Source organism: Scylla paramamosain, chromosome 16, assembly GCF_035594125.1.
Source record: "Scylla paramamosain isolate STU-SP2022 chromosome 16, ASM3559412v1, whole genome shotgun sequence".
Classification (NCBI taxonomy): domain Eukaryota; kingdom Metazoa; phylum Arthropoda; class Malacostraca; order Decapoda; family Portunidae; genus Scylla; species Scylla paramamosain.
This window is the reverse complement of record NC_087166.1, coordinates 11,375,816-11,401,311: the sequence shown is the minus strand read 5'-3', so window position 1 is coordinate 11,401,311 and position 25,496 is coordinate 11,375,816. Positions and strand designations below refer to the sequence as shown.

General features: G+C 40.8%; 3 protein-coding genes and 1 long non-coding RNA gene across 8 annotated transcripts in view; 1 reads left to right on the top strand and 3 right to left on the bottom strand.

Annotated features, from left to right (window-relative positions):
• Nucleotides 1–1,814, top strand: part of LOC135108040 (uncharacterized) — a 105,921-nt gene extending 104,107 nt beyond the window's left edge. For all 4 annotated transcript variants that reach the window (XR_010272113.1, XR_010272115.1, XR_010272114.1 and 1 more), the window contains exon 5: nucleotides 1,505–1,814. This is a non-coding gene — a long non-coding RNA (uncharacterized LOC135108040). The remainder of the gene's footprint in view (nucleotides 1–1,504) is intronic.
• On the bottom strand, nucleotides 61–4,608 carry LOC135108039 (pseudouridylate synthase TRUB2, mitochondrial-like). Its single transcript, XM_064018621.1, has 6 exons — nucleotides 4,280–4,608; nucleotides 3,872–4,003; nucleotides 3,374–3,504; nucleotides 2,661–2,783; nucleotides 1,988–2,099; nucleotides 61–1,739 (listed from the first exon to the last, which is right to left on the bottom strand). The coding sequence occupies exons 1-6, from the start codon at nucleotides 4,455–4,457 to the stop codon at nucleotides 1,459–1,461; spliced, it is 957 nt and encodes a 318-aa protein (XP_063874691.1). The 5' UTR covers nucleotides 4,458–4,608; the 3' UTR covers nucleotides 61–1,458.
• Nucleotides 4,547–15,011, bottom strand: LOC135108037 (transcription factor IIIB 90 kDa subunit-like). Of its 2 annotated transcripts, none has more exons than XM_064018617.1 (5): nucleotides 14,863–15,011; nucleotides 11,620–13,536; nucleotides 6,762–6,949; nucleotides 5,895–6,027; nucleotides 4,547–4,686 (listed from the first exon to the last, which is right to left on the bottom strand). In XM_064018617.1, the coding sequence occupies exons 2-5, from the start codon at nucleotides 13,520–13,522 to the stop codon at nucleotides 4,559–4,561; spliced, it is 2,352 nt and encodes a 783-aa protein (XP_063874687.1). In that variant the 5' UTR covers nucleotides 13,523–13,536; nucleotides 14,863–15,011; the 3' UTR covers nucleotides 4,547–4,558. The 2 variants fall into 2 exon arrangements, with proteins under 2 accessions (XP_063874687.1, XP_063874689.1); XM_064018619.1 differs by having other exon boundaries at nucleotides 4,550–4,686; nucleotides 5,861–6,027.
• Nucleotides 15,012–15,423: 412 nt separating this feature from the next.
• On the bottom strand, nucleotides 15,424–25,405 carry LOC135108038 (signal recognition particle subunit SRP72-like). Its single transcript, XM_064018620.1, has 13 exons — nucleotides 25,298–25,405; nucleotides 23,717–23,922; nucleotides 21,364–21,478; nucleotides 21,048–21,185; nucleotides 19,900–20,017; nucleotides 19,504–19,706; nucleotides 18,921–19,191; nucleotides 18,538–18,741; nucleotides 18,004–18,168; nucleotides 17,711–17,869; nucleotides 17,127–17,293; nucleotides 16,597–16,818; nucleotides 15,424–16,376 (listed from the first exon to the last, which is right to left on the bottom strand). Exons 2-13 carry the CDS (start codon nucleotides 23,817–23,819, stop codon nucleotides 16,241–16,243), a joined length of 2,001 nt encoding a protein of 666 aa, XP_063874690.1. The 5' UTR covers nucleotides 23,820–23,922; nucleotides 25,298–25,405; the 3' UTR covers nucleotides 15,424–16,240.
• Between the last annotated feature and the right edge of the window lie 91 nt (nucleotides 25,406–25,496).

Below are 25,496 nucleotides of genomic sequence, written 5' to 3'. Positions count from 1 at the left end.
TACATATCTGCTAAACATTTAGCAATCACATTCAGTCATAAAGGCAACAAATAAAAACTGTTGCATGTGCTCAGTTTATGTACAGATACAAAAGTCATTTACACTCATTCCATAGGAACTAAAATTTTAAAGGCATCTCTGGCATTTCAGTTTACATCCTTGTTGTTAATGTTTTAAATAATAATATTCTTTGCTATGTTCAAAACAGTGCCTTGCTTGGGGTTTCCAGAAACCTGTACCTACACTAGCAGCCAAACAAGTCATCGCCAAGTACCCATTTGGCCAAAATACACACGATCCCAATTTTAGGGTTTTAGGGTGGTATCCACAACTCAGATAAGCAAGTAGTACATGGTGGCTGTTTGTGACACCTGTCCCCTTGCCTCACACATGACAACAACCATCAACCTGACTTCAGGTGGCCGAAAGAGTGATGTGTGGTGTTCCTGCTCTGGTGTCAACTCATGACTTACCATGTACTGGGCCTCATTTTGATTAGTTTTCTTATAAAGTGATTAAAAAACTTGTGCTGAAGGAGCAAATATCTCAGATCTCAGCACTGTATACAGCAAACACTGGTAAAAATAAGATTGATGCTGTTAGCATTTGTGTCCAAGAACAGGGTGAAGAAATTCATGGTAGTGGCCATGACCTGCCTGAACACATAGTTCATTGTCATGTTGCTTGGAAAATATCACCCAAGACAATTCAGAATCCTGGCAGCAAGTCTAGGGTTGCCTCTTGATAACATGAATTGTCTTAGATGATGTTTTCCAGGCTGCATGGCCACAAACTGCATGTTCGGGCAGGTCATGGCTACCACCATGAATTTCTTCTTCAGCCTGTGCTTGGGCACAAACACCAACAGCATCAGCAATTTCATTTTTTACCAAAGTTTGTTGTATGCAGTGCTGTGACTTGAGGTATTTTCTCACTCATCAGAAGCTTGTTGTTCTTCCTGAATTTGCAGTAAAACTAGACAAAGTGAAACATAATGCATGTTAAGTCACAAATTGGTATCACAACAATGACAACATACATCACTCCCTCTGCCACCTGAAGTGAAGCTGGGAATTGCCATCATGTGCTGTGAGGCAAGAGAACAGATGATGTCATATATAGCCAGCGTGTACTACTCACCTGTCCGAGCTGGATACCATACTAAAATTGGGGTGGTATGTGGTATGTATTTTAGCCAAGTGAGCAGTCAACATTTACCTGTTTTGCGACTACTGTAGCTACAGAAAACAACATAGCATCATTTTCAACTTTAATTGAGGCATTTCTGCTTATTTATGTCTTGCTACTCATGTAAAAAATAATTTTAAGAGATGAAAATACCACTTCAGGGCTAGCAGATTTATTACTAATGATGATTAATAATAAAGTCTATGAAAATACCACTTCAGGGCTAGCAGATTTATTACTAATGATGATTAATAATAAAGTCTACCTAAGTCATTGCTCCATTGTTGTAATACTGTTTACCTCTTTCTCCTCCAAGGAAGCCAGACTGGGGGACTTTGGAGTGATATTCTTCAGCAGTGGATAGGACTGACCAATGTTGTTCACGATGTGTTCCAGCGTCCAATGTTTGCGAAGAAGGGCATGGCCAAGGGTCCAGGGGCCATAGCGCACACACCGCAGCTGTGTGCACACAGCACTGGTCTTCAGCTTGATGCCAAGGGAGTGAATCAGTTCCTTGAGGTAGTCTCCAGTCTCATTGATGCTTGACACTTCTGTTGAGGGAAGAGAAGTACACAGTAGCTACATTTCATACATAAGATTTGATCATAATGAAGACTGCTTTCATACCTCCTCTTATGTTATTTACACCTAAAATCCAGGTATACAGACAGATGCTCCATCCTTACACTACTACAAATCCCCCATTACTCCTGTGTCCTGTTATTTTTTTTTTTCTCATAATCAAGTAACAATTAAGTTCACTTTCTATCCTACATTACAAAAATTAGTGCAAACTTACCCAGGGTAAAATCTGGAGGGTTGAACTCCTTAATGCTGAGTGCATACAGAATAGGACTAGACTTCTCTCCTGGCCTCACAAGCCCACTACAGGACAAGGCCTCATAAGCCTCCTGCAGAAGGAAAATAAGTCCTTTCATCACATGTTTAGTGAAATGGAATATTCAAACAAAAATCCCTGTGTGCTCATCTTAACCTTTATCCCCTGTGTGCAAGAAGCCATTCAATAGATTAGCTTTAAGTCCCTAATAACCACATTGCATCCCTGGTGTGAAAGATGTACAACTATCTCCCACCTGCTTCCCTACTCTGACAAGAACAGCCTGGGGTGACAGTTTAATAACCAATATGACAACAGTAGGGACAAAAGTTTGTTACAATATATATTTACTACTACCTCCTTCATTAAATATATCTGCTATAGCCATTCCACTGAACAATTACTTTCTAAGCTTTAATAAATTAATCAATGAAATAGTAAAACCTACCAAGGAAAGACTCATAGATCTGTACTAGATCTGTACTATCTCTAAACATGTAAGGACAAGCACACAAGATAAGAGAGCTTAAAGCCACATTTCTTATACCACAATGAATCTGAATCTACTGCTGTTAAAATATGCTGCTCTTTTACCCAGTATGATTAGTGACCCCTTAACAATCATGCCACTCACCTGTGAATGAATGTCCAGACCCAGAAACTCTATAGAGGCTCGCTGGTGAGCTGCCTGAATACTCATTAGGGCTCGCACAATCTTCCCTTTAGTGACGTGAGCAAATCTGGACTTCTCCACAACCTGCATGAGTAATGTTGTCTCAGATCAAACTTTCCTTAAATGTAATGCTCCCTCCCTATTTGAGAGAGAGAGAGAGAGAGAGAGAGAGAGAGAGAGATATTGATTGATTTCCAGTAAATTGAGGGGTAGTCATCCTTGCAAAACACACAGGATGGATTTATCAGTCATGGGTTGGTTAGCTTTGGGTCTTGCAGCACACAGTCTTATGGATAAAGCTTTGTGATTCAGTTGGTTTATTTACTAGGGGATCTTTTGCATTTGGGTTTGTCAGGACTAGTAGCAAATAACTAATTACCCAGTCTATATTCTTGAGAAAGTTCAAAATTAGATGGGTTAGTTCTGACTTTAGGGAGTAACTTTTCCTTCTGTGTGAGTTTCTGATCCTGAATGGGTTTGTAATATTTAGTTTCATACATCAGATCCTCTCCTTCCTGACTTTTATTATATCTGATACTATAGTCTCAAGATAGGTAATCATGGGGCTCAACTGTACAAGAAAATTAAGTATAAGTAATCAAGTATAACTATATAAGAAAATTTATTTAATTAAGAAAATTAGATAAAATGTAAGCTCCAGATGCAAATCTTACCTTGCCAGTGTGGAAGAGATTGTCCGTGGCACAACCAAACTTGCCAGAGACCATGTAAGTGCGGATGAGTCGACTCTCCCGCACACGGTGGGTGCCCACACAGCCTCGGTTCACACCCATGATGCACACCCCTGCCAGAGGAAGTACAATGAAGTTGTCTTACACAAGTTCTCATGATTTACCAGAAAAAAAAGGCCACCAGAGTGAAAAGTAATAAAATGATGAAAGTATAAGTGTGTACCAGATTTGGTAAGCTCAGTAAATATTATAAATAAAATAAGGAATTGATGTCAAGAGCAGCACTCTGAGGTCATTATTTCTTTATGGTGCATAATATTAATAATTCAAATTTCAGATAGAAGTTTCTAAGCCTGTATCATTAAAACAAAAAAAAATAAAAACTGGGGGTTGGTGTACAAAAAAAGCCTATGTAGTTGGTAATTCCAATACTAAAGACATTGGTGCTTCCAGTTCTTTGGGTCTTTAGTGACTATGTACCTGAAACATCTTTGTGGAGGTGCTGTGCCCAGGAGATACGCAGGTCTTTTGGTTGGTAGTGTGGTCCCAAGACCAGTTGATGCGCAGCAAAGTTTTCCTTCTGCTTCACCACCAGACCCTCACTGATGCTCCCTGGGAACAGAAAAGCAAGAATGAGATTTTCTATCATTTCAGGCATCCAATACTTAATTTATGAGGTTTTCCATTACTTCATGTATGCATTCAATAATTAATTTTCAACATTTATAAAATTCTGCTTTGTTGCAAGGTAAGTATAAGCCTTCTATTAATACTCAGTTAATCTTCTACTTACATAAAGATTAAGTGTGCTGTAAAAATAATCCTCATTCAATTTTGCTACAGTAATGATCTTTTCTAAATCGAAATCTGTTTCCACACTTCACTCACCTTCAATGGCCACGAAGGGAGGCACATGTCTTGGCTGCAGTTCATTCAGGTCCCGACAGAGATTCCCCAGGATGACGTTCCTCATGAACCTCACAGACATATCAACAGGCTTGTACACGCAGAAAACCCCATGGAGATGGTTCCACGCCTCTGGGGCATAGTTAATCAACTTGGCCATGGTGCAAGTGATGAATATCTGCTGCTACTTGTGACTACTTGATGTATGTTGTCCAGTGGCTGTGTTACTGCTCACTTTGTTCCAGTGACTTTCTTCAGATTTTAATGCCTGGCTCCCCGATCTTCTTCATAAAGGAAATATATGGTGACTGTCCCCTCTGGAGTTTTCACTTCTTCCTGGAAGCTGATGAGGAAAGAAGCACCAAAGCCATAGGCCAGGCAAGGGAGACCTGTGGAAAACAGAACTTTGATAGTAGATACTTGTTCATTAACAGATTCCCTGTTGTCAAAAATCATTTATGGAAAGGTTTAAGGTTTTTAAAATAAAATTGGAATCTTTCATCCTGATCCTGATTGCCACCAGAGAAGTTCCCTTCTAAGCTGAGCTTGAACAAGCCTGATTTGAAACATCCTCGTTAAATACAAACATGTTGAAAGGTCAACGGTGCCATTAAACAAAAGTAAAGATATAAATTCAACTACATTCTAGTGTAGTCAAACAAGAATCAGCATCCATATTTACAGTAAATGAATAACAATTCCAATTTTATGTATCTATACACAGATCATTCAATGGCAGTGGCCACGTGGTAATCTCAGGGAAGCAAGTTTGCCCTGACAGAAATTGAACCTTTTCAAGCTATTGCTTAGTGGCCAAACAATACCCACATGCCTCCTATCAACACAAAGAATACACACAAGCCTCCTGTCAACCCACAAGCCTCCTGTCAACCCTATCTCCAACAACGGTTACATCAGAATTTTGGGTGAGGCAGGGACAGCATGAGCAGCAAAGGCATCACTCTAAAGATCTGCCAGCACCACCACAGACAGGAGCTGACCAACCACCCTCCACAAGAATAAGCAGCTGACCATCTAAGCCTGAAGTTGCACCAGACATTATGCAAAATTGCTTTGGAGAGTACCTATGCAGAATGGACTTGTGAAATTTTCTTTAATCTGTCAAATAAAATGTTAGGCACTCATTCTTTAGTATCAGTCCTCTTCTCTCTTTTACTTCCATGTTGTATAAAATGAGCACATAATTCATTTCTTATAGTCTGGGAACATTCATATATGCATACAACAAGGTCTGTGATACTTTAAAGTTACTAGAAATTGTTCATGAAAGATTGATGGCTTAGAGGGTGAAGGTCAACAAGATCCATTCATGTTACATTATAAATTTGTAACTATGCTCAATAATTCTAAGTTCTTAAGAACATAAGAAAATAAAGTTGCATGAAGATATCAGACCTACATGTAGCAGTCTCTGTACTGAAGCATTAACTACTTCCACCAATCATCCTTTGCCATAAACTTCCTTTTGAAGCTCCCTAATGACTCGGCACTAACAACCTCTCAACTGAGAGCAATGATTTGACTAAATTCACTTCTCTTCACCTCTGTCACCTCACCACACCTGCCTCTTGCGCACCTAGGTTCATCACTTTCAACAACCTGAAGAACTTGTCATCAGTGGAGAGGTCTTGATAGGGTCGCTGGGAGCAGTGGTACTTGATGTAGGGCCAACATCCAGTCCTCAGAATGTGGTAGTTCACGTCATCTACCTGCCACAGTACATGCACAATGTGATGCGAAGGTACACACTAACAGGATCACTTCTGATAATTACAGTCTTTTGTTATTTTTGTTATGGGTTCTCAACCACTCCATGTTGTATTGTTTTAGTTTTACTCCCAAACTCAACTTCAATGTTGTGTAAATGTGAGACAGACAGACAGACAGTGGTCTTAGTAATAGAAATTATCCAACAGAACTAGTCACTAAAGTGGGAAACTAAGAATGAAATAAAGAATAACTTATTAACAAATAAGGAATCCACGAGTAGCAGGAACACATGTCAGAGAAAGTTGTAAATTACAATGAGAAAAAGCCATGTTAACTTGTTGGCTTATCCTTCACCAAGACCTTAGTAAAATGCAGGTGGTGAGAAAGGGAGAGCTAGTCACCACATCAAGGTAATAAATATATACAGTACATCAACATCTAAACTAAGTGAAGAAGTGAACAAGTATGTAGAGCAAAAAACCTAAATTACTTCATCTGATCTGAGATTTTTATTAAGTGTTCATCACCTACTTATCAAACACTTCATTTTATAACACTAAAAACAAATAAATGAAATAAAATACAGAACTAAAAACAAATAAATAAATGAAATAAAATACAGAACCTGTCCATTATAAGCTGACTACATTAACTACTCCTCAAACAGACCACTTTATAACACTCTTTTAAAACTTTCTTTATATCAGAACAAGACTATAGAAAAGCATAATACCTTCCAGTTAAAATGTGACCTTCCCCGCTGGTCACTGGTCACATCGCTGTACCGCACAAAATAGGAGGTCCAGTGAGGAAGTCCCCTCTGACGCAAGTGTGACGTCAGCACCAGGGATGAAGCAGGTTTTTCAGTTCCCTTTGCTGTCCTCCACCATCGCCACCAGAAGCCGCCACGCATTAGCACCACTGAAAGTACAGGAAGCATCACACACTAGACCAGAGCCTCCCAGGGCAACATTTTTGCCTAAGACATGATGACTGTTGGTTTCAATAAAATACACCATTTTCCTGGAAATAAATAATCTGTCTAAAAATTAGGGAGCCCACATCTGCTTACCACATTTCCTCATGTAGGTGGATCTCAAATATAGGCACCCCCCTGATTTCTGGCCAGGAAAATTAATAATTCATGGTACACCTTGTATATAGGTCGACCACCCATATGAAGGGCAGTAACCTCTAACATCTACCTAAACAAAGAAATCTAGTAACCATAGATTGTTGTGCTGGTAATGGAATGACAAGTTATTGTATTTAATCACCACATTTTATGGGAATATGATCAGAGAGAGAGAGAGAGAGAGAGAGAGAGAGAGAGAGAGAGAGAGAGAGAGAGAGAGAGAGAGAATCACATTCATATGCCTGAACGACGAAAGAGGAGCAGTCGACACCCTTGGAGCGCCACCACACGTACTGCAGCGATCAATAACACCTTATGGGCAAATACAAGCTGAGTACTGCCTGGCCTGACATATCTCCCTCCACCACTTTACATGCCCCAGATTTCGGGAGTCAGATATTACATGAAGCCTTACTCTAGCTTCCTTTAAACTAACCAACCTCCACCGAACCTGATGTAATAGCCAAGAGGATAACCATTTATACGAGTCACAGTAAACATTTCCACTGACAATTATTCACAAATTTACTCGACAGCGGCTCTTGTATTCTTTCAGTACGGTTCTGATTCATACAAACCACGCAGACAACACTAACCGCCCTCGTGGATAGGAAGGGAATACAGGAGGAGCAATGCGTGACCAGGGCAGGAGCAGGGGAGCCACTCAGCTGTGTTTTGGTTACCTAGCAAGCAGCTAGGGAGCGAGGCGCGTCTCGGCCCAGGGACTGCTCAGCCAACCAGTCTCGATTTAATGTACTACGTAGATTATTCAAGTTATATTTTTCACCTTTAGGGATATTTCTGGGCAAGAAATATGGATTTGACAATATAAAGATGGTGGTGATAACAAAAGAAAAGTTAATCCAAGGCGTCTAACTCAACACTTGCATTATCACAGGCAATTGTTCCAGAAAATTTACACCCACCACTTGCATGTCCTCTCACAACTTCCGTAAATCTATTAGGTCTTTCTCTCTTTCTCCTGCCGGGTAGGTCCACTTCCAGCATCCTCCTTCATTCGCAACATAATTAGCTGGTAATCTCAGCTGCTGCTGGTGTCAGATAGTAAAATATGCAATCAAGGCTATTTTTGGCAATAAACCCATGATATAATAGCAATGATGATTTTTTTTTTTTTTTTCTGAGTGAGTAGCTATCATGACAGTAGTGAATGTGCGGTGCTAAGTATGTACTACTTTCAATTAAAGGGTACCTGCGCCTTACCTCGAAGGTCGACGTGAGGCTGTACACGCGGTGTAATGGCGGCTGACTACCAAGGTACAGCAGCCAAACAAAACACTTCATCACAACTAGGAGCGGCGTCGGAGCAACCATTCCCGGATACAATACCGAACCGAACCACTATCTTACTACTGCAATCCCAACAGAGTCTTCTGCTCCAACAAATTTCAAGGGCCCAGCTGATGAGCCACAACGCCACCCACTCTTCACACCCATGGAGATATTAAGATATTATGGGTCAAAATACCTCCATGCTCACACCATACCAACCAGTGCGCTACCTGCCACCTGGGCCCACCTCATCCTCACCTCTCGCTACTTTGTGGATCCATGAAATCTGTCAACTTGGTAGCGCCACACACACCACGTTCTGCTGATCTCCAACCAGTTTATTTCCCCCGTCCACGTGGCGACTAGTGGCAGGCGCACAGCCTTGAGCTTGATGGATCACGCTTAGTCGAAGCCTTTCGAACAGCTTAGAGAAAACAAAAGGACAAAGCTAAGGATTACATTTTTCTCCTTGTCTTCACCTACACGTATATAAACACGCAACCCATCACTGCGATACACTACATATTATATACATTGAGGAATAAATAGTAACATTATCCTGCGAACACTATTTGGGAGGATGGGCTGGCGAAACCTGCCGCTGGTGGAGTAATTTTGTACGGTCAAGGTAAATTTGTACGACTAAACACAAGTCCAGTAATGGTATATCCAACCGCAGCAGTTTGAAGAGAGCTATCATGATGAAAAATTTAACAGAGAAAACAAAGGGCAGATTTCCGTTTCGCTTTAATTTTGACAGATTTTGCCTTATAAACACTTTATGCTGTCATAATATCTTGTGACAATAAATTGTTTCAGCTTGACTTTTAACCCTAAAATGTTGGGGAGGACGTCTCCTGTACCCCACTCAAAGACACGTCTCTCTCTCTCTCTCTCTCTCTCTCTCTCTCTCAACCGATTTATCAGTGACTGACTTTATTGGCATTACAATGTTACCATACCATGCTGAGCACCAAGCCCACAAAGACAGACAATGCCAACCGAGGTGGTAAAAAGGGATAATGTGGTGAACATATGCATTATACATCGATACCCACGGCAGCCACATTAACGAGTTCATCAGTTGCCTGTGTGACAAGTGAGGTGAAGGTTTATGTAACATTCTCCGGTAGTACCGAAGTGCCTGTGTTACCTGTGTATATGCTACCTTTAGTATAGTAGTGGTTGAGTGATCAGGAAAAAATAATGGGCATGAAGTCTTAGGACCCAAAACTCCGTTTCTTGTAATTAACTTATATTCACTTGCTCAAGTTCCAAGGATGATTGGATGACTCTCTCTCTCTTCAGTGCTTTAATCCATGCTACCCAAGCTACCTAAGATTTCTTTCACTGGGACAGGTTATGTGAAGAAATGGAATTTTAAAGAATTACCAGTAAACACAATTACTTGGTCCAGCATGGAGTAAAGTCTTTAAGCTCCTCTGTGAGGCATCATTCGTTACAATGCGTCATTGAAAAGCTTTGCAGTACACACGAGTACAAAAACATCTGACAAAACTGATAATTTGTCGATGAAAGGTATGTACAAAAAAAATTAAGTTACTAAATATTTCTGTACAAATGCATTAAATATTACATCTTAAAAAGACAAGTGAAAATCTCTCTTAATATATCTATGGAAAGTTTGGAATAGTAAGGAGTGTTATAGTCATAGCAGACTGAACTCATCTAGAACCAACATCCCACGCCTCCTCCTCCCTGTCAGTGGGGCAGCTGACTGGTGCTCTTACAAAGTCCTTACCATTAACTCAATTTTTTTATATGTACAGTAAAATCCCTCTCATCCGGCATTCGAGTATCCGGCAGCTTCAAGTATCCGGCACATTTTTCCCCGAGCCTTAAAATCAATAAAAAAATCAATGTGTACTCATAAAACTGATTAAAATTCCCACGCGAGGTATACTTTGTCCCCTCGCCACCAGAGCGCACCGCTTCGCGCCATCCGCGGCCCACTGCAGTGTTTACTCAGTGACTCAGTCCTGCGTGGGCACTGATTATCGCCTGACGCCTTCATCATGCCTAAAGTTGTAGAAAAGAGGAAGCGTGTTGTGCTTACACTTAAGCAGCTGATCAGATCAGCTTCTGATTAAGATCAGCTGATCTTTGTTATGGTAAGATGCGTGTGTAGGGTGGTGATTGTGGACATAATTTCACTTCTCTTCAAGTATCCGGCATGTCGGCGGTCCCGTTGATGCCGGATAAGAGGGATTTTACTGTAATGCATTATTTTCAATCACCCCTATCAGTGGGGCAGCTGACTGGTGTTCTTACAAAGTTTTTACCATTAACCCAAATTTTTTATATGTAATGCATTATTTTCAATCACTTTTTCAAATTAATCTTTCTCCTAAGCTGATTATCTAAAATATAAATAAGATGCAATTACATCAATGTATTAATCCTTGGAAAAAAAAAAAAAAAAAATATATATATATATATATATATATATATATATATATATATATATATATATATATATATATATATATATATATATATATATATATATATATATATATATATATATATATATATATAATTTGATGTAAATTCATTTATGACCTGACACACTTCATCTCAGTACCTTTCCACCAAACATCCACTTGTTTAATTCTTCTAGGGATTAATATTAATACTGTTTTCCTATTCATATATTGAAAATCAGCTCAGAATAAGACTAACTGATAAGACTGAAATGATTTTAGGTATGAAAGTCTGGGACTGGCAATAACATTTGCATGCAGTAGTCAGCTGCACCACTGAAGAGAGGAGGAAGAGGTATGGTTTACACATCAGCTTAGCCTGCAGCAACTATATTCTGCATGCAAACCATACCACGTTGGTCCTTTCATTTTAATCTACAATGAAACCATGTCACTAAACTTAATGACATAATTTACAGAAATCACAGATAACCAAACATGAAATATTTTTTCACCATAAACTCAGCACTATCCTTGTCTCTTTAAAGCTAAAACAATTTACAGAAATCCAAAATATATAAATAAAGGAAAGAAACTATACAAAATAATAAATACCTATATCTTAAATATACTTTGTACTTTGCTAAAATAATGCCAGACATGTGCTCCTCAATAGTCACAGTAGTCATCGTAATAGTCGTCGTGGTCATGGTTCTCACCCCGCCTCATGCGCAGAAGCTGCATTGTTGACAGACTGCTTTCATCCTCTTCTGCTTCCTCCTCCTCCTCTTCATCCTCTTCTTCCTCCTCCTCCTCTGCCTGCTGCTGCTGCTTTGGCTCTTCCTGGTCCTGCTTCACCTTCACGTCCAGCTTTTTGGACGCCCTGCCCTCCTCATCCTCCTTAGAGGAATTCCTTGGTCTCTTGCCAGTCAGAGAGTGGAGGACAGAAGAAATACCCTTAGGAGTCTCCACTGGGGCTGCTTTGAGGACCTTAGGGTTGGGTTTCTCTTCCTTCGTGTCCCCTTCCTCCTGCTCCTCTTCTCCATTGAGGCTACGCAGAACATCATAGTTGATCTTGCTTGACAGCCTCTTTTCTAGGAGCATTTTTTCAATAGCCTCACCAGCTGTGTTGGCCGGGGTGTTGCTTTTGGATCGCTTGGTATAACTCTTCTTCTTCTTAGGTGGTTTACCCTCCTTTTCCCGCTCCTCTGCCTCCTTGCGCTCTCGCTCCTCTTTGACTTTCACCTCCTCCAGATAGTCCTTGTTCAGAGTCATCCACAAGGAAGTCTTGAGCCTCACTTCTCGTGGTCCTAGGATGTACGAGTCTATCTCTTTGTCATCAATGTCTACCAGATCTAAGAAACCACTGTCTTCTGGCTCTGGGTTATTGGGCCGGATCTCCATGCACTCCTCAATGGTTTCTTTCAATCCCAGGCTGGCTGCTGAGGGCCCAATGCCCCGGGGCTCTTCCTCTTTCTTAACATCTTCAGGCCCATCATCCATACATTTATTGATGGTCTCCAATGTGGCTTCTGTAATAAACTTTTGGGCTTCCACAGTTTCCTGCTCTGCCTCCTCAATTGGTTCCTCCTCCCGATCATACTTGGCCCAGATGCCACGCAGCTTTTTCTTGCGCTCCTCCAAGTGCTTTTCAATCTCTTGCTGCAACTCCGTGAGCTCCGTCTCCAAACCATCTTGATCCAGCAGCCTCTGCACCCGCTCCCTCTCCTGCTTCCGGGCTGCCCTGAATGCAGGCGGGTCTTGCTCTTCATCAAGGTCCACTGTCATAAACTCTTGAAGTGTGAGGGCACTGGAAGGCGTCTCACCAAATTCAGTGAGCCGTTTGCGCAGTGTTGACTCATGCACCTTCACCACCTTGATTACATCATTGATTGTGCGATTGAAGTTGTGCAGCCGTGCAGCAATGACCAGGGCTGCCCCACACACTCCTGATGGTCGCCGTCCAGTGTGCATCCAGTCTCGCTTCATCCGTTTAACAAGCCGGAGTGCTGTCTCAGAAACATCATGAGTTTTTTTTTCAAAGGAGAGCTTATATGCAAACCTCCAAATGTAGAGGCATGGGTCCATGGCTGGGATGTTGATGCACAGGGCCGTGGACAGCCTGAGGTAGGTGCGGCCCAGCTCATACACATCAATCTGGAGGGCATCACTCACGTCAATGAGCATGTGTGCAGTCTGTTCCGTGCGGCAGGTGATGTATACACATGCTCCAATCACGTGGTTGGTTTTTCTCCCTCGAGTCAGGCCTTTACTGAGACCCAGCTTGAAAAAGTTAAATGCCATTTCTGAATTGTGTTGGCTGAGTCGTAGCTGCTGAGCAAGGGCATTGATCTTCTTCTTGGCATTACCCAGTGTGATTTCCTTGCTCTCCCGTGCAAATGAGCCACGGAAGTCCCTGAACATAGGCCGCTTGCTAACTGCATCTGAGGAGACGAACTGGCCCACAGCAGAGCTTCCTCCATGAGAATTTTCCAGAAACTGAACTTCACTAACAATGTTGTGTTCAGAGAGCACCGTGCCACACGAGGTGCAGACTGCATCTCCACGGGCTGGGTCTGTGTCAATGTCCTTACAGCCACAGTGCTGACAGTGTGCCACCATCTTGCCTCTCTCATCTGTAAGGCAAAACACACAGTGAGCCTCACAAAATGATTACAGCAAGAAACTGAACAGATATGGATATAATTGTTATCCCCATATGTTTACTATTACACCAATCTATGTTTTAAAAATAATTTTAAACAATAATTAATATGAGAAAGTTTGACACAGTGGCTGCTTTCTCCCACACGAGGGATTCAAGCCTTTTTTGTGCTATTGTTAGCTGAAGAAAGAATAGTCATACTGTAATCTCCAGATTCCTCTTAAGTTTCCTACTTTCTCATTCATTATGATGAATCTGAAGCATTCACCAAACAGTGCAGGGGGGAACAGGGCAGTATAAAAGGGATATAAGTTATAAAACTATCTATCTATCTATATACCAGGCTGGCAACCCCACACAAGGTAGATGATAAAGTGCCACATATATCATACACACTCTTACCCTCATCAGCCCCCAGTGGAAAGGGGCATACCATAAGTTAAAGTTGGGTTAGGCTACAAATTTCCTGTTTTCAAAATATGGCATCTCATCCTTACTTTTTTTTTTTAATGAATGTCCAAATTTGGCTTCCCCCACCCTAGAAACCCACTTTCCCATCAGGTCTCCAAGCTTGTTTGATGGATTTGGGAGATGGGGGAAGGATTGGGGATGAACCTATCATAAAGCTTTACCAAAACCTTTATATATCCAATAGCAAGCCAGACTTTAGCAAGGCAAAACATATCAAAATCTAACAGGAAATCAGTTATCATACCAAATCACATCCTGTATTTTTTTCCTAAAATCTACAGCACTTTACACTTGTTTTCCACAGATGATAAATATTCTGACCATTGTTATTGGACTGACATGTTGGTTACGGCTAAGTTTCCTTATTAATGAGCGACAGGAGTAATGTTCCCACCTGGTTCTCTCTGATACTCAAAAGAGGCAGCCTCCTGTGTCCACTCCCACCAACCCCTCACAACACAGGCAGACACTGATCGAGACACACATCACAAGCCACATTCACCACTACCAGCTACACAACATCTTGAACATGACAATAGGGAGATTTTAATAAGAATATGCACGAAGATAAGGAAACTATCCATAAAACAATACACATAGCCATTGATCGGGTCACACAACAACACTCACGCCTCATTTACAACACCCTTCTCAAATATGAAAAAAAAAAAAAGCTTATTCACCAGAATATGCATGATACTGATGAAAGTTCCCCAAAAAAACAATACAGAGATTGATCGGGTCACACAACACCACTCACGCCGCATTCACCAGTACCAGCATCACAAAATCCTTCTCAAAATACAAAGAAATTTTGTTTAATTACCAGAATATGGACGATGCTGATGAAACTACCGGGAGACGTACGTAATCAGCCCACACGCCTCCTGCCGCAACCCTCACCATAGGGGTCGCTTGGCCTCCAGTGCAGTGTTCGCCTGCTAGGTATTTACTGCCTTTCCAACGGTGTCCTTTCCACGTTATCTCTGTTTCCTACTTCATTTTTTTTCTTCTTTTTTTTTCTTATTCGTTCTTTTTTTAATTGATCATTCATATTTTACCTATCAGTAATTACCTCTCCTTTTCAGGTATCTTTTTTTTTTCATGCTTCTTTTATTTTCGTTAATTATACATGCGTTTCAGTCCTCTTAGTGATATTTTTTTCCGTTTTTCTTACTCATTAATAATTTCACGTTTTTTTTTTTTTACATTACTCATTTATTCTTTTCAATAGGGCCTACTTCATGGTCTCTTTTCTATGGTCCTTTACTCATAACTTTACTTTTTCAATCATTTAATCTTTTTCACGGTCTCTCAATACTGTTCCAGCTCCTTTACTACCAATCTTTTTTTTTTCTTCATAAAAAGGAGAAAAGAATATGATGAATTTCAAGTAATTTTTATTGATAAATTTTTGGAGAGAGAGAGAGAGAGAGAGAGAGAGAGAGAGAGAGAGAGAGAGAGAGAGAGAGAGAGAGAGAGAGAGAGAGAGAGAGAGAGAGAGAGAGAGAGAGAGAGAGAGAGAGAGAGAGAGAGAGAGAGAGAGAGAGAGAGAAAGGCAGTCCATAACCATGATAAAGTAAAATCCATTTGAGGGTGTGGGAGAATCCCATTTTAAGGTTCCAATGAGAAAAAAAGAAAAAATGTAGGCACAAGAATTAGGTTACTTGAGGTCTTTGAATATTTGGGTTACAGTTAACTGGGATTCATCTTTACTCTTATATATCAGTTTAATATGAAATAAACATTAGAAACATACTTTTTCTCTTAAGTTTATAACACTATTGTCCTGCATCCAAATACACTGGAAGCTAACACTCAGGAGGCCCTTCACCCTCCTAATAATTTTAATTTCATATTGCACAAATGCATCTCATAGCCAGTATCCAAAACTCTTGGGTCATGCAAGCAAACAGTTTGGCTTGAATGCTAAGGGTTGGTGAAGTGCAGTGATTGTCTTAAGTAATACAACAGGGTGTTTGTAAAAAAATTACAAGTATGAAACCTAAAAGAAAAGAAATTAAAGTAGAAGATATGAGAAAAAATAGCAGTACCTTAATCCTCAAAAACTTTTAAATGGATTCACCCTCAAAACAACATTGAAAATTATACAATAAACAGAATTTTACAAATGTATATAAAAAGTTAATTAAAATAAACATATCCTCAGCTTTCACAGATACAGATGTAAGTCAATGTCTTTATTACCATCCAGAACCCTTCTTCTTCTTTCCTCCTCCTTTCTTCTTAATAAGATTGCGACGTGGACCCTGGGACTCTGGCTGAGGGCTCATGGCAGCTTGTGCAGGCTTGTGGGTGCCAGCAGTTTTTGTGATGTCACTGAGAAAGGTGTGTAAGATTAGTAACTGGTTGTTGGTGAAGGCTAGGCACCAGTCTTCACCATGGACTATTCATCTACACCTAACAACCAACATAAGATATCATTTGCTTGGCAGCTCTTAATGTATCCTTGGCTCTCATCCTTTCCTTCCTATCTACAGTTTCAGAAATTCCAAGATTGGTGTACAACATTTTGCTACAACAAGCTGAAGATACTCACAATTTGTCAGCTGCCTCACTTGACACTCCTTGCGTTCCCTTCATGACCTCCTTCACCCTACGGTCCTTCTTCTTGCGGTAGCCCTTGCGCTGCCAGCGTGGCAGCCAACGCTCAGGGTCAGGGGTCATGGCAGGATTGTAGTCTTTCGGGAGGCGAGGCTTCCTCTTCTTCTTCTTTGCCTTCTTTTTATCTACTGGTTTCTTCTGCTCTAGTCCTGGGGTTCTGGAGTGATGTTTGAAATATATTCAAGATATTAAAATTATTGTAACTGTATTTAAGAAACCTGCAGTTGTTTTTGATACCTGACTGGGAATTCAAATTTTAGACCTCTTGGTGGGGAGCTACACCATACCAGTACTACACCAGCAAACCACTACACAAGTTTATATATATATATATATATATATATATATATATATATATATATATATATATATATATATATATATATATATATATATATATATACACAATATTTTTTTATCTATTTGCAAGAACAAAATCATCTATCACCAAATAGATTTACTCACAAAGGTGCCTTAGGAGAAGAGGGAGAAGCTTCTCCTCGTCCTTGCTGCATCTTCTTGAAGTACCGATGACCAAGAGCAGACTCTAAGGTTTCCACATCAAGGCCCTCCACCACACTGCCCACACCAGGCAGTTCCCGAGAAAGCTTCTGAGCTGCCTTCAAATCATACTGTGATAGGGATGAAAATTCCAAATTAATAAAAAAATCAAAGAACTTGTACTATCACAGACAAGCTTTTCTTCTTAGAAGCTTGTCTGTGACCTTACAGTTCTTCCTCAGCCTCCCAAGTGATGTTTTTCTTTTTTTTTTTTTTTAAATCCAGAATAGTGTTGAGTGACAGGCTTCTGGCAGCCTCCACCAGGAGTTGGCTACTCCTCACACTTCATCTCACCTTCCTCACAAATTTGTGTACAATTATTGTCTCTTACTAAAATGTGCCCCTTTTCCACATTACACTAGCAAATAAAACCCATCTTTGCATTCTGACATAAAAACAGTACAGAATTGCAAATTTGATGGGGAAATATATATACATTCACAGACAAAAAAACGCATAATTTCTTCACGTAAGTGCACAGCACTTACTCTAGCATAGGCAGTGATGAGTTGGGCAAGTGTTGTGGTGTCATGGGGATTCAGCTTGTGCAACTCAAGAAGAGAACTGGCAGCAGTGGCAGCATCTCCAGTCCGCAAATGAAAGTCAGCTGCATGCCTCCACAGCTCCCCCAGTTGGGATGCAGAAGTCTGTGGATAAAAAGATAAATAAAACCAATAAAAATAATTAACTAATACAAAAATAATATATTGGGAAACATTTGAAAAAATAATTTATTCATTCAAAAGTCTACAATATTCATGCTTCCTTACAAACAAAATACCTTATTGTTTTGGTGCCACTCAACAGCTTCCCTCAACACCTTGGATGCTGCATCACGGTCACCCTGAGCCACCTGCAAGGCTACCAGGGCAGACACTACTCCCGGACGGTTACGATCTTTGTCAGGTAAACTAGATAGAACAGTACAAGCAGCCTGCTTGTCACCCTGTAACACAAAATGGACATGAATAATAGCAAATTAAATTATATTTATTCACATATCTGTATGAATCTTCCTGGTGCATGACATCATGAAAATGACAAGATTAACCCAAATAAGATAGATGAAAATAAATAAGTAAATAGTAAATGACTATACAGTATGAATGCCTTCCATTCCTTTTGATCCTTACCAAACACTTTCACTTATATTTGGACACACTTCCTCTTACTCTCTCCAAGCACTTAACTCCAAGAAAAATGTGTTCCTTTTCTGTAAATGACAAAGTTATCTTGTATGCTTTTTCCCTACACAATGCATTCCAAAATAAAATACAAATAATTGGGTTAATTTACATAAACTTTTCTTGCTAACCTTTGCCAACAAAATCTGAGTAGTCATCAGCTGGATCTCTGTGGTGTGTTGAGGGTACTCTTTGATGCAATCATTAAGCAGGGCCTGAGCCTCATTCAGCTTGCCCTCTCTTCCCAACTGAGCAGCTTGAATCACCCGTGCCTTCAGTGTCAACAGTGGATACTCCTTCAGCAAGGCTTGGGATTCTGTCCGACACACCTCTTCCTGTTTATAACAAATTACAATGCACATTTAATATACATAAGTGATCTCTACTAATGCAAGGGGACACCAATACCAGTCTGATGTTAAAGGTTTTCACATACATAAAATCAACAGTATGAACAATGGACACTCAGTAGATTGAAGAAATTTGAGAACCTTAGAAATCATCTCAATATTACCTGATTAGTGTGATAAGCCAGGAGACAGTGGTTGAGTGCAATGGTAGAGCGCTGGCGAGTGGTCAGCTTGTGCTCCAGACCAGAAGCAGTAGCTGCCTTCATCCTCTTGCGAGAATCAAACACATTGGCAGTGCGGTTAATGGACACTAGGTTGTTGTTAATAATGGCCAGGAGTGCTGGATCATCTGGCTTAGTCTTGAGCACACTGTTGTAGATAGTCAGAGCCTCTCGTTCCCGACCTAAGTGTTGCAGGCAGTGGCCCTGCTGCACCCTGCAGAGGAAAACAATTAAAAGTTTGGGTGGTAACTATAATATTTCCTTTTTATCTAAAGCTACCAGCAAAATATGAAATGTTTTAACTTCATTAAGCAACCATAGATAGAAATAATCCAAAAGTATGTTGCTGTCATGTTAAAATATGAAACATCTGCAGAGAAAATAATTTATAAGAGATTGAATATGGAGATTAGAACATTTTGCTTTTTTTCTCTTAGACATTTCCTCATATTTGGGAAGGAACCAATCATATAAAATATAATAAATAAATACACAAATTAATCACCCACTGCACCTAACATCGCACCTTATAATTGCCACTTCTTCATTGACCTCATCCTCAGTCGCTCCTTCCTCTTGAGTGAGATATGCCCGGCACTGTTCCTCTGCACTCTGAAGTTTCTCTAGAGCTTGTTCAAGTTTTCCTGCTGCCAGAAGACGGCATGCACCATTGTAGATCAGTTCATATGAGGCACTGTCATCCACCACTGGCACTTCCCCCTCATCTTCCTGCATGCAACATAAAAATTAGTATTTACATATAAAATATTTCATAAGGTTTTGAATATACTCTCTCTCTCAAAAAAAAAAGTAAACATTGGCAGAGGGTTGGCAGTGCTATTCTTCCAGACAAAATCTCAGAACTGATGGCATACTGTAGTTCAAAACCTTCAGCAACTTGTGAGTCTGAAAATAAACTCACCTCTCCTTCAACAGTACGATTCACTAAAACTGCCGTCATATTGGTCTCCCGCTCCATGTCAAAGTCATCGCTGGTGGTGCGGATGATGTCCCTGTACACCTCGTGGCATTCATCATATCTGTAACACAAATCCTCACTAGTAATGCAATACACCTCATGGCATTCATCATATCTGTAAGGGTGCATCCAAACGGGTGCTCAAACACGTGTTTACAACACGTAAGTAACATATTACTGAACAAGATGTTGTAAACTGTTGTGTCCAGATATTATTGGCAGCAATAGTTGTGAACATGTATGCAGCACAGATGTGGACAAAACAGTATGGATGCTTCGAGACAAGTGCTCGAACAGGCATTCAGAATATACAAACATTACCAGAGAAGCTGTAAGCTTGTTGTGAACTACTGTGTCCAGATATTGGCAGCACTGGTTGGGAAGATGTTGCAAACACTAATGTGGACGAGACAAGGTGCGGCTAACTCATGTGAACACATTCATCACGTTACCTCTGTTGAAAACATGATCGCAACACTACTGAGCTACGTTTGCATACATCTGCCTAAATACTGCTGCAAACCTGCTAGTAAACATGTTGCCAGAAGTGTTCACAACAGATGTTCGAGCACACGTGTGGATGCAAGTATCATGTCATCGCTGTTGTGAACAAGTTAACGACATTACTGAACCATGCTTCCAAACAACTGTCTAAATACTGTTGCAAACATGCATCCAAACACACTCAAAACAGCGTTCACATCAGATGTTTGAGCACCTGTGTGGATGCACCCTAACACAAACGCTCATTAGTAATGCGATATACTTCATGACATTCATTGTATCTGTGACACAAATGCTCACTAATAACACAACATCAAGCACAAAGAAAATCATACAAATGGAGGACAGAAAATGACAAATGAACACACAGAAACAGAAACACAAACACACACACACACACACACACACAAAAATAAATAAATAAATAAATAAATAAATAAATAAATAAAAAAATAAGTGAATATTCAGACAAATTATCTCAGTTACAGAAATACACTTAATTCTCGATGCTACACAATATAACACCAGAAATACAGACTACAGCATATCTGAAGACCCACATAAAGAAATATGCACAAACAACGTACCTTTCAAGACGGTAGAGAATCTGAGCCTGCAATTCAAGTACTTTGGGAGTGGACTGGGCAGCACCCTGGATGGTTTGGAAAGCATCGGCTACTTTGTTCAGGCGGTACTCACAGTAGGCCTTCTCAAAAGCAAGCTCTCTGAAACACAATCAAGAGGAATGAATTGATTAATATTTGATAAGAAAATTGGAACAATGGTGAATATACACACTGTAATTAAGAAAATGATACATAATCAATACCTTTTTTTTTTCTTTTTTTTTTGGGGGGGCAGGGGTAAATTGACACATGATGCTCCATAACCATCAATACTCACGAGAAAAATTTTGACTTGATGACAGTGGTAAGAGCATCAGAGAACTGGTCCAGGTTGATAAGTGCAACAGTTTTGCACTGCCAAGCCTTCACTTCTTTCACATCCTCTGCCAAAACTGCCAAAAAAAATAAAAATAATGGTTAATCTGGATATCACATCCATGTTACATACAAGCACGAAACTCACATGTCATGGTGAAATGTTTGGTGACCTTGCCATAAACATAAAAAAATTCTGGGGCATGTGTCTAGTATGGCTGTAATAGCACTCGAGTGTGGAGAAATTTCATACTTTCTAAGTCCAGCGAGCTCTGCACCAATCAACAGTAAACATTGAAATTATTTTTTTTTGTTTATAACTGAGATTTGTGGGTAGTGGCATATTAGGATTTCATGGTATCTATACACTTGATCCCTCCAATCACACTCTGCCAATCGTGAGGCCATTCCTGAGGCCACCAATTACAACTTTCCACAGTAGGTTCAGTTACACTTTTCATTTGTTTTAGAGACATGTCAGGCATTCTGATAGAGGCTCACTGTCATTTGTTAATATGGCTACCCAGTGGACGGAGGTGAAGCTAACAGTGCCAGTGTTCAGCAGAAAAAAAAAGTCGCTTTGTGAGATAATTAGCAACAGCAATGGTTAAGATACGATATACAGACATAAAGAAGAGGATCTATGTGTTTATTAAGGAAGCCGCCAAACTGAGAATCTCCACACCACACCAGTAAGGTATAATGGTATAATTTTTGAGGTGCCTCGTTAGGTTATGCTAGGTTAGGTTAGGTTAACATCCTAGTGGTGGGGGGTTACAGGGGAGGGCTGAAGCCCCACCAACTAGATCAGGTTAACATCCTAGTGGGGGAGGAGGGTCTAGGGACTAGGATAGGCTAAGGAAATTTTAAATATTAAGGTTAATTTCCTTAGATTTTTTAATGCCTTTAATTCACTTATCTTTCATTCCCCCTCAACCCCCTGATTCCCCACAGGCCCCCAAGCTTGTCTGAGGGGTAAGGGAGAGTTGGGGGGTGAAATTGGGGGGACAGACTTCTTTTCAAGAAATAACAAAATAAGTAAATCAATAAGTAAACAAATGTATAAATAAGTAATTGCACAAAGAATTCTATATATTTTACTTCCTTGAGAATAGGTTAATCTCAAGTGTAGGTTGAATCCTTATTTCTGTCCAGGAAATTAGTAATTCATGGTTAGGTCGACCATCTATATAAAGAACAACAACCTCCATCATCTACCTCACGAAAAAATGTTAACCTTTGAGTGTTGTGCTGATAATGGAATGACAAGTTATTGAGAGAGAGAGAGAGAGAGAGAGAGAGAGAGAGAGAGAGAGAGAGAGAGAGAGAGAGAGAGAGAGAGAGAGAGAGAGAGAGAGAGAGGTAATTGTCTAGAGTCCTTACCGGGCCTTATTACTGGTCTATTCACTTCAATTCTTTTACACATACCTTCACATGCACCTAAAACATCATTTTAAAGTGGGGGACAAATGCCCCCTTCCCTCTAGTCCAGCAAAATTGGGGACATGTGGGAAGGCGGGGTTTTTGGGTGGGGGAGACATAAATCAGCGAGCGATTTTCGGCCAGGTTAGGTTAGGTTAGGTTAGGTTAGGTTAGGTTAGGTTATGTTAGGTTAGGTTAGGTTAGGTTAGGTTAGGTTAGGTTAACCTAACCTAACCTAACCTAACCTAACCTAACCTAACCTTACCTAACCTAACCTAACCTAACCTAACCTAACCTAACCTGGCCGAAAATCGCTCGCTGATTTATGTCTCCCCCACCCAAAAACCCCGCCTTCCCACATGTCCCCAATTTTGCTGGACTAGAGGGAAGGGGGCATTTGTCCCCCACTTTAAAATGATGTTTTAGGTGCATGTGAAGGTATGTGTAAAAGAATTGAAGTGAATAGACCAGTAATAAGGCCCGGTAAGGACTCTAGACAATTACCGAGAGAGAGAGAGTCTGCTCCTCATTCCTTGTTCTATCAGTTGATTAATGTGTAGGGTCATTTCCTCTGTACCCGCCTACTGATTCCAGAACTGACTGTTTCTTGATAGACGATCCTTTTTTGTTGTCCTAGGCAAGTCCCCTATGACAACATTAAAAACACTGCACACTAACACTAAGGGTAATCTTGGCTTGCGTGTCATTTTAGCTGATTGGGCTGCTTGATCCCCAGCCTGCCATGCACCTTCGACTGGTGACCCTAGCAGGTGCGTAAGCCAGGTGTCAAAAACAGTAATGAGCCTGCTAACATCCCGATCATCTGGTCTGCCTGTGCACGGGGAAACCAACGTTAAATACCTCAGTTTGTCTGGTCTCATTGGTACACTTACTCTTGTTAGCAACCTTGATTACTTTGTTGTAGTTTGAATTCTCGATAAACTTCTTCAGTTCCCCGTAATACCCAGACAGCCGTGCAGCCTTCACCTCCGCCATGGTGCTCCAGCCTCCAGTTCCGTGGTTTTAGCTTTTTCGGTCTGCCAGGATTTCTCGGCGCTGCGGAGACACGTTGCGGCTCCTGCCAGTGTTACGGTGCCTCCTGTAATTTTTGTCTTAATTAATTAATGCAAAAGGATAAAAAACCCACAATGTGTCTCCTTAATAGCACTGACTTCCCAGCATCGAGGAATATGATAAAAAGTGCCCAATTTTAGCAAGTAATGACGAAATATATGTGGCATTCGTTATGATATACTTAATTACTCTCAGGCATTCAGTTACACTGAATTACAGTCACTTGGTTCTGAAGCGGATGATACTCAGGTCATACAGGCCTCAGATCAGATGATCAAGACAGCTTGGCCTGAGTGCAAATAGGACGTTTGGTGCTCGAGACATTTTGTCCTAAAAATGTCTCTGAGACATAAAGACAGCATGTCGATCCACACACACACACACACACACACCATCGTTCACCATCTACTATTTACTCAATCACACCCACCCATTCACTCAACCACTCTACCACATCCATCCACCCACATCCATATAACTCCATCCATCTATCCAGCGACTCACCCACCCACCCACCCATCCACTTCCATTAGCCCACCCATCCAACCACCAACTCAATTACACTCACCCACCCACTTCCATTAGTCCACCCATCCAGCCACCCACTCAACTACATCCACCCATCCATGTCCACGCACGACATCCTACCTATAGGCCTGCCCACCCATCCATCGATCCATCTTCTACCCACTAACCCACACTCACCCATCCCTCATCCCACCCACATTCACCCCAATCATCCACCTACCCACCCATCTGTCTTTCATTGTACATATGGTGATGGGTATGTGTAAAGAGATGTGTGGATGGGTAGGTGCATTGATGGGTGGATAGACTGATAAGTGGATGGAAGGGTAAGGGAATGGATGATTGGATAGAAGGATAGATAGACGAGTGGGTTACAGGTAGGTGTGTGGGTAGATGGGTAGATGAGCGGGTCAGTGGGTGGGTAGGTGGATGAGAGGGTGGATAGGTACTTGGACGGGTGGGTGGATGAATGAGTGGGCGGATTGGTGGGTGGGTGGGTAGATGGTAAGTGGGTTAGTGAATTGGTGGGTGAGTAAATGGATGGATCGATGGGAGTCAGTGGTTGCATGGATGGGCGAGTAAGTGGATTGGGGAGATGGTTGAGTGGAAGGGTGGATATGGTTGAATAAGTAGATGGATGGTTTGGTGAACATTATCCCTTATGCTATTTGGCGTGTTAGGGGGTTGGAACTAGAGAGCAACGTGGTGAGAGTGATGAGAATGGGAGAGGGTTGGGAGGGAGAGAGTTGGAGGGAGCAATGAACCAAACCAAACTTTCGCCTTAAAGTAAGCCTCTACAGTAAGCCATAGAGATATATTATAATAATGTGACAAAGTGAAACTTAACTCGCAGAATGCCCAATCAAGCTTACCTTAGTCCCTTTTGTTAAACATACTGCGCAGTTTGGGGATAAGTGAGGTAATTGGGGCAAGGCTACTGGGACAGGATTGACGCCGGGGGGGGAGGGGTGCGTTCGAAAGGGAACAAACCAAAATTAAGATATGCATTTCATAAATTGTCCCTCATTCTTTCATTAGCTTATATATATATATATATATATATATATATAT